Source organism: Anguilla rostrata, chromosome 6 (assembly GCF_018555375.3).
Source record: "Anguilla rostrata isolate EN2019 chromosome 6, ASM1855537v3, whole genome shotgun sequence".
In the NCBI taxonomy this organism is placed as follows: Eukaryota; Metazoa; Chordata; class Actinopteri; order Anguilliformes; family Anguillidae; genus Anguilla; species Anguilla rostrata.
This window is the reverse complement of record NC_057938.1, coordinates 14,657,031-14,670,314: the sequence shown is the minus strand read 5'-3', so window position 1 is coordinate 14,670,314 and position 13,284 is coordinate 14,657,031. Positions and strand designations below refer to the sequence as shown.

At 45.3% G+C, this 13,284-nt stretch overlaps 1 protein-coding gene across 9 annotated transcripts in view; it reads left to right on the top strand.

Moving 5' to 3' along the window:
• LOC135256613 (myomegalin-like) overlaps window positions 1-13,220 on the top strand; it is a 72,573-nt gene extending 59,353 nt beyond the window's left edge. For 5 of the 9 annotated variants that reach the window (XM_064338562.1, XM_064338561.1, XM_064338554.1 and 2 more), the window contains 18 exons: window positions 311-546; window positions 1,030-1,084; window positions 2,004-2,254; window positions 3,002-3,145; window positions 3,360-3,524; window positions 4,487-4,762; window positions 4,859-4,990; window positions 5,337-5,453; window positions 5,621-5,810; window positions 6,152-6,276; window positions 6,383-6,625; window positions 6,746-6,847; window positions 7,196-7,377; window positions 7,633-7,776; window positions 8,095-8,233; window positions 8,841-8,887; window positions 9,304-9,370; window positions 10,777-13,220. In XM_064338562.1, coding sequence (XP_064194632.1) covers window positions 311-546; window positions 1,030-1,084; window positions 2,004-2,254; window positions 3,002-3,145; window positions 3,360-3,524; window positions 4,487-4,762; window positions 4,859-4,990; window positions 5,337-5,453; window positions 5,621-5,810; window positions 6,152-6,276; window positions 6,383-6,625; window positions 6,746-6,847; window positions 7,196-7,377; window positions 7,633-7,776; window positions 8,095-8,233; window positions 8,841-8,887; window positions 9,304-9,370; window positions 10,777-10,922 — 2,761 coding nt within the window. In that variant the 3' untranslated portion in view covers window positions 10,923-13,220. The remainder of the gene's footprint in view (window positions 1-310; window positions 547-1,029; window positions 1,085-2,003; window positions 2,255-3,001; window positions 3,146-3,359; window positions 3,525-4,486; window positions 4,763-4,858; window positions 4,991-5,336; window positions 5,454-5,620; window positions 5,811-6,151; window positions 6,277-6,382; window positions 6,626-6,745; window positions 6,848-7,195; window positions 7,378-7,632; window positions 7,777-8,094; window positions 8,234-8,840; window positions 8,888-9,303; window positions 9,371-10,776) is intronic. The other 4 variants (XM_064338558.1, XM_064338560.1, XM_064338559.1 and 1 more) reach the window with 4 other exon arrangements.
• Window positions 13,221-13,284: the final 64 nt, after the last annotated feature.

The window sequence follows — 13,284 nt, the reverse complement described above, 5'->3', positions numbered from 1 at the left end:
TACTGCATCCCATTCCACCTCCCAAGGGCCCTCAGTGAAAAGCTCCATTCATTACTCAATTTGAAATGTGTGATGAGCTGAAAGGCCAGTTCTCATCATCAAACATCATAACTCCTGTGACACCCTTACTGGCTGATTGGAATAGAAAGCATTTCAGACAGCCCTAGTCTTCCAGTAGTTACAGGAGTCTCCCAGGTCCCCCCAGTAACATCAACTGGCAAACCATTCAATAAGTAATACTGTCAGCAAATTTTGTACTTGACGTGATATTCTATAGAGCATATTTCCGATTTGCTCCCCTCCCGGACAGGAAGTACAACACGCTGATCCAGGCGCAGGCCCGCGAGCTGTCTCACCTGCGGCAGGCGATGCGGGAGGGCCGGGGCGTGTGCCACATCCTGTCCCAGCACCTGGGCGACACCACCAAGGCCTTCGAGGAGCTGCTGCGCGCCAACGACATCGACTACTACATGGGCCAGAGCTTCCGGCAGCAGCTGGCGCAGAGCATCGCGCTGGCACAGCGCGTTGGCACCAAGATCAGCGGATGTGAGTGCCCTCCTCCCAACATGCATCGTCAACTCCAACATATGCGGACTTGTGCGTATGTTGTATAATAAATTGAGCAGCATAAGTATTGATAGTCATATCAAGATTGAAAGTTGCAATAAGTAATTGAGGTTGTGTAATGTATATTTGGGCATATATTAAGAACATATTGTGTTTTTGTCAGAAAAAAATCTGTTCTTATATTGAATAGTTTGTTTAGGAAATTATACACATAGACTACTTTCAGGGATGGACTGAAGAGCTTTAACTTTTAAAAATAGTTATGCATGTTAAACAGCAGTATTTCACATATCCTTGTCTGAAGGTCAAAAATAGCAGTTCTGTATTGTTTGTGCTTCCTGTATCTACTGTGTGTACTCCTGTTTTGATACAGACATCTAGTGTAAAATGAAACTTGAAGTAGCTTGAGGAAGCAGTGCATTGTGGGTTGTGGGGAAGTGACTGTGTTCCTCTTGCTCTCAGGGGATCGCTCAGAACTCCCTGATGACAAAATGGGCCATGAGCTGCTTGCGCTGCGGTGAGTTTCCAAAAAGGTCAACCTACAAGAGGATGTCTCAACGAAGATATTCTATGTACAGACCAGGCAATGTTGGACCTGGACCTTGGTCTTTGCATATAGAATCACAATGGCTACCTTTACCACCTACTTTACCTCAAAGTGGTTTTCTATATTTATTTGGGATGAATAACTAACTGGTCAGTACATAGAATATAGCTGCTTTATATTCTTTTCTAGGCTTGACCTAGAAAAAGTCTCCCACTGTTGGCTACTGGCATGCTTTGACCCCTGTGTGGACCCCTTCTCCACCTGATGGTATTTTCAGTTCCGGGAAGGGCAGTGAGAGGACTGAAGCCTCACCTCAGGGCACTCATTTAACCCTTTCAGTGTATGCAGCAGTTCTTTGGTTTGTCATATCCCCAAGTCAATGTTTACTGCCACTTGCATAATAACCAGTTATAATACTCACTCCCCCTTTTATCACATTTTTTTCAAATGAGAGGGTATGGATTAAAATTATGTATCTTGCTGATACTCAAAGTGTTCTTGAAGTTTTTCCTGTCCCCGGGTCCAATTTAAACTGTAATGCAGTTGTAAAAATGTGGTGTGAAGAGAAAATTTCTATCAATTACAGAAAAGTAAAGTGCCAGATCCAAATATCTGCTGTTTCTTGTACAAAGACCCAAAGTAATTTGGAAAAAGTAATTTATTTTGCTTGACATACCAATTATTTAGTCGTTGATCCTCATTTTCCTGTTGTAATGAGGTAGTACAAATTGGTAGTCAGTCATACGAAAAACTTACTTGGAGTTTTTATTTTAAGTTTGAATAATACACACAGAGTCTTCATTTGACCTTATGTCTCATTTGACCTTGCAATGACCTTGTGCCTCATGCTGAGCTTGTTTTGGCCATGTGTCCTCGGTCTTCCGTCCAGACTGAGTAAGGAGCTCCAGCAGAAGGACAAGATCATCGAGTCCCTTCACACCAAGCTTCAGCAGCACGCAGATACGCCCTCCAGTGGTCACGCCCTGTCCGAATCCACTGACCAATCAGACAGAACCTCCTTCGTGTCAGACGAGCAGGGCTCCACCAATGAGGACCTGGAGCTATGCTCAGACATGGAGGGCCCCAGCGAGTATGTGCCGGAGGAACGGAGTGCGCGAGCAGGGCACATGCAGATCACAGGTAGTGACACACGCACACACAAATGCATACACACACTTTTAGAAGGTAGCAACAGCAAATGTGCATTCACACTCGTGTAATCCAGAGAGAACTGTTTTTATGTGCAGGAAGGTGAAAGGTAACCATCAACCATCACATGTTTTTGTCATCTTCAGTAACATTATCATCACTCTTCCCCCTTCATTGTTACGCAATCCTAGTTGTCCAGTAATTATACTTCTCTGCTGCTGTCACACTGCTGCTCTTATTAAACAAGATAAATTGAGTTCTCAGCTGACCTACCTGGTTAAAGATTTTATAAATTAAAATGAACTAACTGGAAGGCACTTATGTGCTTTGTATTTTAATTCGCTCTGGAGCATCATTTACATCAGAGGTAGACAGTCTTTGTCCTGGAGTGCCACATATGATTTTGATTTTATGACTATCCTAACTGCATAATTAGATCAGCTGTTATGCTTCATGAATAAAGGTGAATACTCTGAATAGACTGAGCGCTCAGACTCTAATCTTAATTAAAATATTCAGTCAGGAGATCAGAGTGACTAAAACCAGACAGATTTCTGGCACTTCAGGTTTGCCTACCCGTGGTCTATATTGACAGCAATGCGATGTACCCTGAAAACTGAAAGGAGTACATATTTAAACAGTTTTGTTGCACATTAAGTTTGTCACATTAAGGTCATAATCACACGCCCCACCTCATTGCCACTTTGCCATTCCTCAACCTCCATCCTTTTCTTCCAGATTCACCTCCCAAAAATGGCACTCCATCACAGCATATAGCTATCCCATCACCCACCACTGCATCTCACGGAGTTCAGTCATCTGCTAGCTGTCCCAGCATGCCCTGCACACCGCATGACCCAGTGAAGACTCAGGTCCAAGAAGGTAGGTCAGGCTGGGAATGCTGGTGACAGGCATGCCAACGTTGTCAAATCAGCACTATAACTAACCTGCTTCTTTACAGCCAGCCTTGGTTTCTTTCAAAAGCTTTGCAGTGTGAACCTGGAATTCTGGATTCTCCGGGAAGCTCAGCCTATGGTCACTGCTTCCTAAATGTAAAAATGTCTTTGTCCCTTTTGTTTCATCCTCCTCCCCCCAGGCCTGTATTCTGGGCCCGTGTCCAGCTCTCTCCCCGTCCCCCTGACCCGCTACTGCCCTGACCTCACACCCTTTGACCCCCACTCTCCCCTCGTGGGACCCGGGGGATTCTCCCTGGGCGACATTCACCAGGAGCTTGAGATACTGCAGAAAGAGCTGGGAGAAAGTGAGCAGCCGTTGATGAGCTAGCATGATCACAGTGTGAATGTCATCCGCATCATTCGCACCCTGTTCTGCATGCTTCCCTCCCTCGATGCTAAGACTGACCACCAGAGATGTTCCTAGAACCAAGTGTTCAGAAACCCAGCCTGTCACCACCTGGAGACACAAAATAATCCTTACTGTGATTGGCTGTGGTATTTATCATTTCCTTCCTCGTTGTAAATGATGGTTCTGCATGGCAAAAGGAGTTCCACTTCTATGTTCATTCTACAGTTGTGGTGTGAGTGTAATTGTATGTACTAAGGTACATGGAGACAACATTGCTTACCTTGAGATATCATTGTCAAATTATGTCAATTCATTTTTATCATTCACAACAATTCTCCCCAGTAATTGAGATACATAGATTAAGAATAAGTTACATTGTCTTCTAAATGGATGCACCTTTAAACAGGTGCCATTACCAGTCTCTTTGTGCCCTTTCTTAAAATGCACTTTAATGCATTGGGTAGGGAATGAAAATGACCAGACCAGAGACCTCAAAAAAGTGCATTGGTCATCAAGAAAGTGGAGATGCTAGATGGGTACTGCTTCCTCTGGTTCTCCCTCAGTGTGTACATGCATGGCTTTCCATTGCATGGTCGGACGGTGTTCATGTGTTTACATAAGAATTCTCATGTATAAAACCCACACAATTTTATGTTTGCCGATTTGACGTCCAAATTTTAAAACATTATATGCTCCAACCAAATATTGATAGTATTATGTTTTTCTGTTTATTTTTGATTATGTGCAAACTATATTAGGAAATATTAATGCTATATATGTCACCATATATTTTGTAATATGCAAAGATACATTGTTTTGTTTGGCATTTTGCAGTGCTGCTATGAAACAAAATGGGGTTAATGCACTCTGAGTTCACTTTCTCTCTCACCAATGATCATTTTTGTCTTTTGACCCCAGGTTTCAGTGTGCCTCATATGAAGGCGCTCTCGGACTTACCCCCAGATGCCCACTCCTACCCTGAGCTCTCCGGCTACCTACCTCTATCCCATCAGGCCTTTCACCAGCCCCAGCTCACCTGCACTGACAGGAGCACCACTTTGAAGGGGGACGTGGATGTGCTGGAGAACAGTGCATTGTGGGAAGCGCCCCATGCCAGTCTGCCAGTGAAGGCTGGTACTTATGGCACAATCTCCTCTGGATCATCTGGCTATCGGTCTGGTACCAATTACACAGGTGCTGCCCCATTTCCTTAGCTGAGCTTCATGTGTGAGTGTGATAGTGGGGTGGGATTTACACTGATGCCACCTGGGTTCCTGCCCCATATCTTAGGTACTGACCTAATCGAGGAACACCTGAGGGAGATTCGGGGACTGCGGCAGCAGTTGGAGGACTCTGTTCGCACCAACGAGCGACTGAGACAGCAGCTGGAAGACAGGCTGGCCTCAGTGGGCCGAAACAGCGGTAAGAGGTTTTAAAAAGGAAAACAACTGAGTGGTTTGTTCTATTAGACAATGCAAAAATCATAATTCTGTGGTCAGACAGAAAAAATGCCCCTGCTTCCAAAAATCTGTGTAGGACCAACATCAGGTTGTCAAGGATAATTGGAAAAAGCTACAGCTGGCAACTGTGTTGTGGAAAGCATAGAAGGAACAGACCTTTTTCCTTTTGCATTGAACTGTAGTCCTGCAGCTATCCAGTCAGAGGATGAGGGAGAAAATGCCAATCTATCTGACAATGGATTTTTCGACAAAGTGTGAATTTACAATTAGACCGAACCCTCTCTCACTGAGCATGCTCTATACCGCAGGAGCACCCACAAATATCTACATCCAAGGGCTGGAGTCTCTCAGCCAGCTGACCAATGAGAATCGAGCCCTGAAGGAGGAGGTTCTGGCTCTTCAGGCCCGGCTGCAGGCTAGCAGAGGTACAGGAAACCATGTGTCCCCCTTTGCTTAAAGCCAGGTTATTATACAATGGGATTTAGAATTTTTTTTGTTATAGCTTGTCTAGCACTCTTCAAAAATCTCCAGTTCTGGACAACACCTCCCATTATGTTATCTGTCACACACTGAAGCCATATGTGGATTCCAGATAGCTGCAAGGAGGTGGAGCACCTGCAGGAGGAGGTGCTGATGGGGCGGGCACAGCTGAAGGAGGTGGAGTTGGAGGTGGAGGAGTGGAGGGAGGAGGTCAGGAGGCTGCAGGCACATGGCTGCCAGCAGGGCCAGGAGATCCAGCAGCTGAAGCAGGAACGGCAGACCAGCCAGGAGCACAACAACCGGTAAAGCAGCTCCCGCTGTACAAACGCTCACACACTGCCGTCATACTTTACACCGTATAACACTGAGTGCTGTAAGTTTATTAGGAATGACTGCAGACTGTGATTAACTATCTGCTCTGTGTCAATATTTTATTAAGTCGCTATGTACTGTGAGTGACTGTTGCTCATGACTGTACTGTATGTATTAATGTGACCATATTACAAGTGTTGTTACAGAAACAGAGGTTACTCAACTAAGTGAATGTTTTTTTAATGTACTGTGACAGATATATTGGGAATTGTGTACTGTGACTGTATGCGTTGTGTATTTTGAGTGACTGGACGGATGTCTCTCTCTCCAGGCTCCACCATGAGGTGAACCTGCTGCAGCAGCAGCTATCGGAGAGCCGCAGGCTCCTGCACTCACTGCAGTGCGAGCTGCAGGTGTACGACCGCATGTGCAGGAGCGGCAAGAACCCCTACTCAGGTGAGCCCTTAGAGAGCGCTAGCCTGGACCACCGGACATGATAATCACACATAAACGCAGTCACCTGAATGTGAATGTCTCTCAGAGGACTTTTTCCTGTCTGTAGGGTACGGGGGTGAGCTGACGTACCCAGGGACACCGTCGTCCCAGGAGCTGGGGGAGCTGCTGATGGAGGTCCGCGGCCTCCGGGCGCAGCTGGAGCGCAGCGTGCAGGAGAACGGCGCCCTGCGCGCGCAGCTGGAGCAGCAACTGGGCGGGGCCGTCGCCGTCGCCCGCGGCGACCGTCGGCCCCACACCATCCCGGTCAGCCCCCAGCGGGACGGCGTCTACAAGAGGCAGCTGTTCCACGGTGAGGCGACGCGGGGACGGGACGGGGCGTCTCTACGCACCCCCCACCGCTTCGCTCTCTTCCGCTCGCTGGGTGGTCCGTCTGTGCTTCACTCACATCCTGTTGCTTCCGTTCCCCCAGACCCCGCGCCCTCTCCGCCTGTCAGAGACACAGGGCTGTTTAACAGTGCGTCCCCCTACGCCTCACTCACAGGCCTGGAGGACCCCCAACTCACTGCCAACGGTGTGCTTCTGACCTCACACGCTCATTACTGCTCTTTCATTAACCTGGCTCACAGGGTCTTTGGTGTGGCTAATGCTACGAAGAGTATTGTCGCAAATATTTGTGCAAGTCACGTCTCGTTTCACTTGTTTGTGTAGCTGCTGAGCCTTTAGCCCTGCGCTGAATGTCTACTGTGTCTGCTCTGGTATTTGCCATAATAATCTTGGAAAAGCTTCTGACAAACGAATGAATGTAATGCTAGCGTAATGAATAAAGTGCATTTTGTGGTGTTGTGCAAAGTTAATGTACTGTTTTTTGGGGGAGGGGCTATCCTGCCCTGCGGAAGCTGACAGACACTGTCGCCCATAGACACACTGGACCCACACGCAGACCTGGAAGGGGAGGCGCCGGACGGCTCCTTCGCCAACAAGAACGGGCGGCATGCCGTGGGGCACGTGGACGACTTCACCGCCCTCCAGCAGCAGGTCCTGGAGGGGAAGGCGCTGGTGCACAAGATGAAGGGGGCGCTGCTGGATCTGGACCCCAGTGAGGTGAACACCAAAGCCATTTGTTGAGATAATCTAATATTACGATAGAAATTCTATATGCCCTTAGAAAACTGATCCTGGATCAGCAGCCACGTTCAATTCAGACTGCTTTGGGTTTAAACTGGGGTTGGAAGATCTGATCCTGGAACAGCATGTCTTTCCTGGCATATTGTCCTGAAACGTAAACTTGTGATACTACCTACAATACATTTTATATGGGTCCTTGCATGTGCTCTTTCTTTCCGTGTGGGCACACAGGTTCCGGACTACGGTGGCGTGACGGACCTCCTGGCCGATGCCAAGACCCTGCAGCAGATCCTGGAGGAGGCCGCCTCTCTCCTGAAGATGTTCTGGAGGGCGGCGCTGCCCGATAGCGAGAGGCTCGCCCAGCACGTCCAAAAGGTCAGAGTGCATCTTCTCCCCTTCCTTCCCTCGTTGCTCCACCTTTCTGCCCTCTTTGTTTTTTTTTTCACTGTTGGATTCTATATAAGGCATCACATCTTGCTTTATATCTATAGCTTGTATTGTGATTGACAGCAGGTCATCAAATGAGCTACAAATAATTATTTAGCTTGACTAGGTAGCTGTATGTATTATGAATGAGCATATGTATAGGATGGTGAGTGCCTTTCTGCTGTGACTGACTGTGTGTGTTGTGTATTATGAGTATGTACTGTTAGGATCCTATAGGCTCCCTGAGTCTGTATCTGTGGTTCATAGGAGCAGGCCCTGCAGAAGGAGGTGCACAACCTGAAGCTGCAGGTCACAAAGCAGGACGAGGTGCTGCAAGGCACTGTGGAGAGGCTCAGGAGCACCAACCGCACCAAGGAGGGCATGGAGCGCTTTATCATCAGCCAACGTGAGTGTTGCCTATCTTTTTAGTGACAGGACATGAGTGTAAAACTCCAAGGCTTCTGTGATGGGCAGGGCTTCTGTGGCATGTGCTGACTGGACTATTTTTAATTACAGGGGCCTTTCAGTTTTAAGCACTTAGGTGCTTGGGCTTTGATCTTTATCTTGCATTAGAAAGATAAACAACTTGTCTTTACAACTTGTCACTAACTCTGTGTCGTATCTTGCTTATCATGCACTCGGATGTGTGTCTTTTTTTTGGCGGGTGGTCTTCCGTAGTTTTTTCCCAAGTTTTAGTTGTCACCAATTACCAGTCCTTGTGGGACTCCTCATCTACCATATCCACCGTAATCACAGAGGTCCTGGTCTAAGACTGGCGCTAACCTCTTCAGATGATAGCAGGGCTTTCAGCTCATTTGTTGTGACTGCAGCTAGACAACGTAATGTGCTTGGAGGAGATTTACATCCTCTGGGTACCCAATCACGACCTAACAAATGAGCCAGTGAGATTCAAGCCTATACTGGAATGGTCAGCTCTGCACTGAAACTCTACACCACTTGGGCTCCCCTATGTTGTCTGGATTGACAGCAAACCTCTCCTTTTTTATTTGCAGTGTCCAGGACACGTGACGTCCTGAAAAAAGCACGATCAAATCTGCAGGTGAGCCCCAGTCATTTCCAACCTTTATTATTTTCCAAACTTGAGTCATTGCCAAATGAATATCCATTACTACACCACAGTAAATTCACCATCACTCTATGTTGCATCTCTCTCTGTTATTTGTAACTAAAAGAATGATGGAAGAGGTGGTTTGTTATTGGATGTATCACATGCTGTGTTTCCATTAGTGTGAATTTATGCACCTTCAGAATGTCAATTACAAAATTTGTGTATATTTCCAAAATTGTGTGAACATTTTTGGCCAAAATTCTAATGGAAACACAGCTACTGGCCAGAAGACAGGTGGCGAAGTCCCGGACCCATGGGGGCATCAGTAGCTGCCCCCTTTTTGCTCGTTTACCCTCATCCTTTTTCTGTTTCTCTGCCCTTCTCTCTATCTCACTGAGTAAATCCAGAAGAATGAGTTCAAGATTTCCTCCTTAAGTTCCTCTTCTTCCTCTACCTCCCCCTACCCTGCTAAAGGTATGGCATGCTGGCCTGCTCTGTCTGTACCCCCACCCCCCCACCCCATTGGCTTGCCTCTGCCACCTGCCACCTGCCACTCATCTCCTCACTTGCTACAGGGCAGAACACTACAAATCAGTAATGCAGGGTTGCTTCAAAATGTCACTCAATTGGGATTTTGTACAAGACAGCCTGGTCTGGTATGCATTTTCCTCCAGTTATTTTACAGCTTCTGTTCTGTACTTCAGATACGGTGTTACAAATTGAGGAAATGGTACAAATGAAGGGTTTTATTCTTTCCATAGTAGGAGGGCGTACTTTTGAGAGCCTTCCCAAAGGGGCTGAAGGACTTTGGGCAGCAGTGAATGGCCTTTCAGTAAAGGTGTTTATGTGGTCCCAGCAGAATTAGCATGTCAGACAAGGAGACAGCAGCTGGGCATCTGTGGGCGGCTGCCAGGCCACAGCGTTAAATACTTAAGTACCAAGGACATGTTGTGGGGGAAGGCTGTTCAAGCAGAGCAAACGGTAGAGCAGATTGGTGCTTCTGAAAGCTCATCCTGGCAGGCTTTCATTCCAAGATCATTTTTTAGTTCAACTAACCATAGGCGGTGGGCTATTTTTGCACTGGAAAATGGCCTAATGCTACTGTGCTATTAGCACAGCAACACAAAAAAGCTTGCAATTATGCTCACCCCACAGTAAGCATACAGTAATTTCCCTGTATGACTTTATGTGACTGTGTTTGCCATTTGTACAACAAATTGCTAACAGCATGCTGATGTTAACATGGGTAAACTGGCAGGAATTTGTGCTCAAGTAACCCATCTGTACAATGTGTATTTATGGAAGTGCAGATCTCTCCTGGGTGTCACAAACATTACTGTACCTAACTAGAGTGTGTGCAAGTCGTTAGATTTCCAAATTTTGGAGTTAAAATGGTTTACAAAAATAATATGTAAGAATTAGAAAACCTGCTTGATTGATTAATCGTCATTCTTGCATGTACTCCATTATTTTTTCTGCTTCTGTCTCATCTGTCCTCATTAGCGGGCACTTTTTTATCATAAAAAAGCTAAAAATGCCATCAGACTCTCCGGAAACTGAACATACCAAACAAAAAAGACCGAAAGTAGGAAACAAGACTTCTATTGAGGGCTATTATTTTTCACATGTGGAAAATGGAAGTTGTCGCTGACTAGAATTGGCGGAGTCAAAGGTGGAAAGGGATATGGTGTTTAAAATAGGTAAGCATGTGTCAGTCCACTCTGAGTGGAAAGGCATTTATTCAGACAGGTAAAAATGGAGCTTATTTGGGTAGGTAAGTTTTTTCTGGCCCCAGGCTCTGAAGGCAATGTAATGAAAATATGCAGCTTTTCACCCACTGTCTCTCCTGCCCCACACTCCCACCCCTCTCCACCCTCCAGCTGAGGTCCTTAGAGGGGCCGGGGATCAGCCTCCTGATTGGGGTATCATGAGCCCACGTTCCCGGCTACCAGGCGGAGGTGCGACTAGCCAGCGCCCAGCCAGGAAGCGCGGGGGACAGCGCCTGCTCCAAGTGGCCACAAACTAAACCAGCGGGAGACCCAGCGGCGTCTCCACCCTCCAACACTGACACCACTCTTAAAGAGGGGAGGACCCATTTGCCTTTTTGCTGAACTATGTTTGACGAACTGCTTTGTTTTCTCAAAAGCATATCATAGAGACTCTGGTATGATCTGCTTTTGCTTTGCGAACAAGAAGATGGGAATTGAGTTTGGGAAAGACTTTGTGATGCAACTGTGTGTGCCCTGGCCTGCCATAATGTTCTTTACCTGGCCAACCAGTGGAAGATAAAGTTTTATGTTGTATACACCTTTGTTGGTGGGGAGAGAAAATCTTAAAATATCAACAAGTTTCCTTCGCTACCCTTCGAATCTGCTACCACAGAAACATTTCTTCAAGACAATTTCACTTTCAAATTGATAAGACATTTTAAAACCTTGGATAATCTGCTGGTAGAGGGGATATTTATTTTGCCTGGAAAACATTGGAAACAAATTTGAGTGGATTTTGCAGATTTTTCTTTCACATTGAAGTATTTCTATATGTTCTGTTTTCTTCAAGTAATGCCTGGGAATGGTTTTGCTGCCATTTCCAAGACACTCTCCTCAGTGAAGAGAACAGCATGTACTCAGTATTAGGGCTGTCCATTCTAGATGAGCATGTGCAATAAGTTTGGCTGTTTGCCCGACAGCTCGGTCGCACCAGCTTTTGCCTGACTGAAACTGAAGTATTTAATCTAAGGCTAAGACCGTCAGTGCAATATTCTGAAACACTACTGACAGAAATAAGATACTAGTTTTAGGAGAAGTAGCTTTGGGAGGTAGAATGGAAATGCACATTCGTGTATTGCGGTCATACATTTATGCGTATCACCAACACTGCCAAAGTTTGAACTCCTAACGTCCTTTTATTTAGCATCTTCCATGAGTATTACGGAGGCTGCACGTGACTCTGAATTCAGACACGACTGTCGCAATTCATTTCTGTCTTTGGGTGAAAACCCATTTTGACCATCTTCAGACAGCGATTAGATAGACTCGGTAACCATTACATGTTTGGTCCAATTGAATCCATATTGAGTAGATGGCATTTATTTTAACATAAGGACCAAACATTACATCCTTTTAGCTGTAAATTGTAATTTGTTTTGTTTTCCAAATCCTAAAATGATGTTTTTGTGTTTTTAGAACTGGATGCAGTAGTTCTTCTAAATTTAGTGATTTGTGTTGGTTCAGATTTAAAGAGCATTCCTGTTACAGTTGTGAATAGATGTTACATGTTCTCCATATGTTCAAATGAAGATGTTGCAAACTTTGGCAGGGTAAGTGGTGAAATTGATGTTCTTCATCTCACAATCAGTAATGCTGTCACACAAAGTTGTTTCTTGGCTGCTTCTCTGCTTTTTGCTGTATATTTCTGCATTTTGATGTTGTACATAATATGGCTTTCTATTATATTACTTTCGTGTTTTTGTGTGTGATTAGGATGCGACAATTTAATATATGTGAAAATGAAATATCTGGGTAGCAGTGCAATAGCCAACAATACCTTATGTTCTTTCAGATGTTTAACATCATCCAGGACAAATACTGAAGTGCTGGGTGAACCATTTTCTGCTTGGTGTTGACCCCTTGTTGTGTGTGTTGATGCTTATGCCATTTTAAGATTGTCCATATTTCAGGACACACACTCACACGGTGTTATAATTGATAATATGTAGTCTTGCCCTCAAACAGATTTGGCTGGAATGAAATACAGGCTTCTAGGTAGTCAGCTAGCTTACAGGGCTTTGACAATGTAATACTTTTATCTTTCTTTAGTTTTGGGCTGAATTATATTGATTACTCAGTCAAAAAATAAAACCTTAGCATGCGCCAACCTGGTCAATTTCCCCCCAAAGGATCAGTGAGCACTAGAGCTCGACCCAAACTTAAGTGTTCTTTGGATTTAACAGGAAGTTAGCAAAACAAGTATTATAACAAGTATTATAATACAAGTATGATATGTTTCTGTTAGTGCCACGTACTACTTATAGCCTTAAACAAAGCTCTCCTTTTGTGGCCCTGTTGCGTTAAGAGATGAAACCAGCATTGTAAAGCCTTTTCTGTGTGGGTATAACCTTGTATGATATGTATATAGCAATCGCACACCAGTTTGATTTGATGCCAAGCTTTTCAACATGGGCATATTAGAAAAGACAAACCATTTGTGAGCGCTGAAATAGGCCCCAGGCCCTGTCTCTTGACTGAAGACAGGGTGTGTTGTAATGAATAAAAGATGCTTTGAAGGTTTTTTTGCTCAGTGGAATAAAACGAGAAAATCTAAACCTCCGGACTCCTCATGCCTCTGTGTGAGTTAATGGGAAACAGAACACCTGCCACTATATTAAA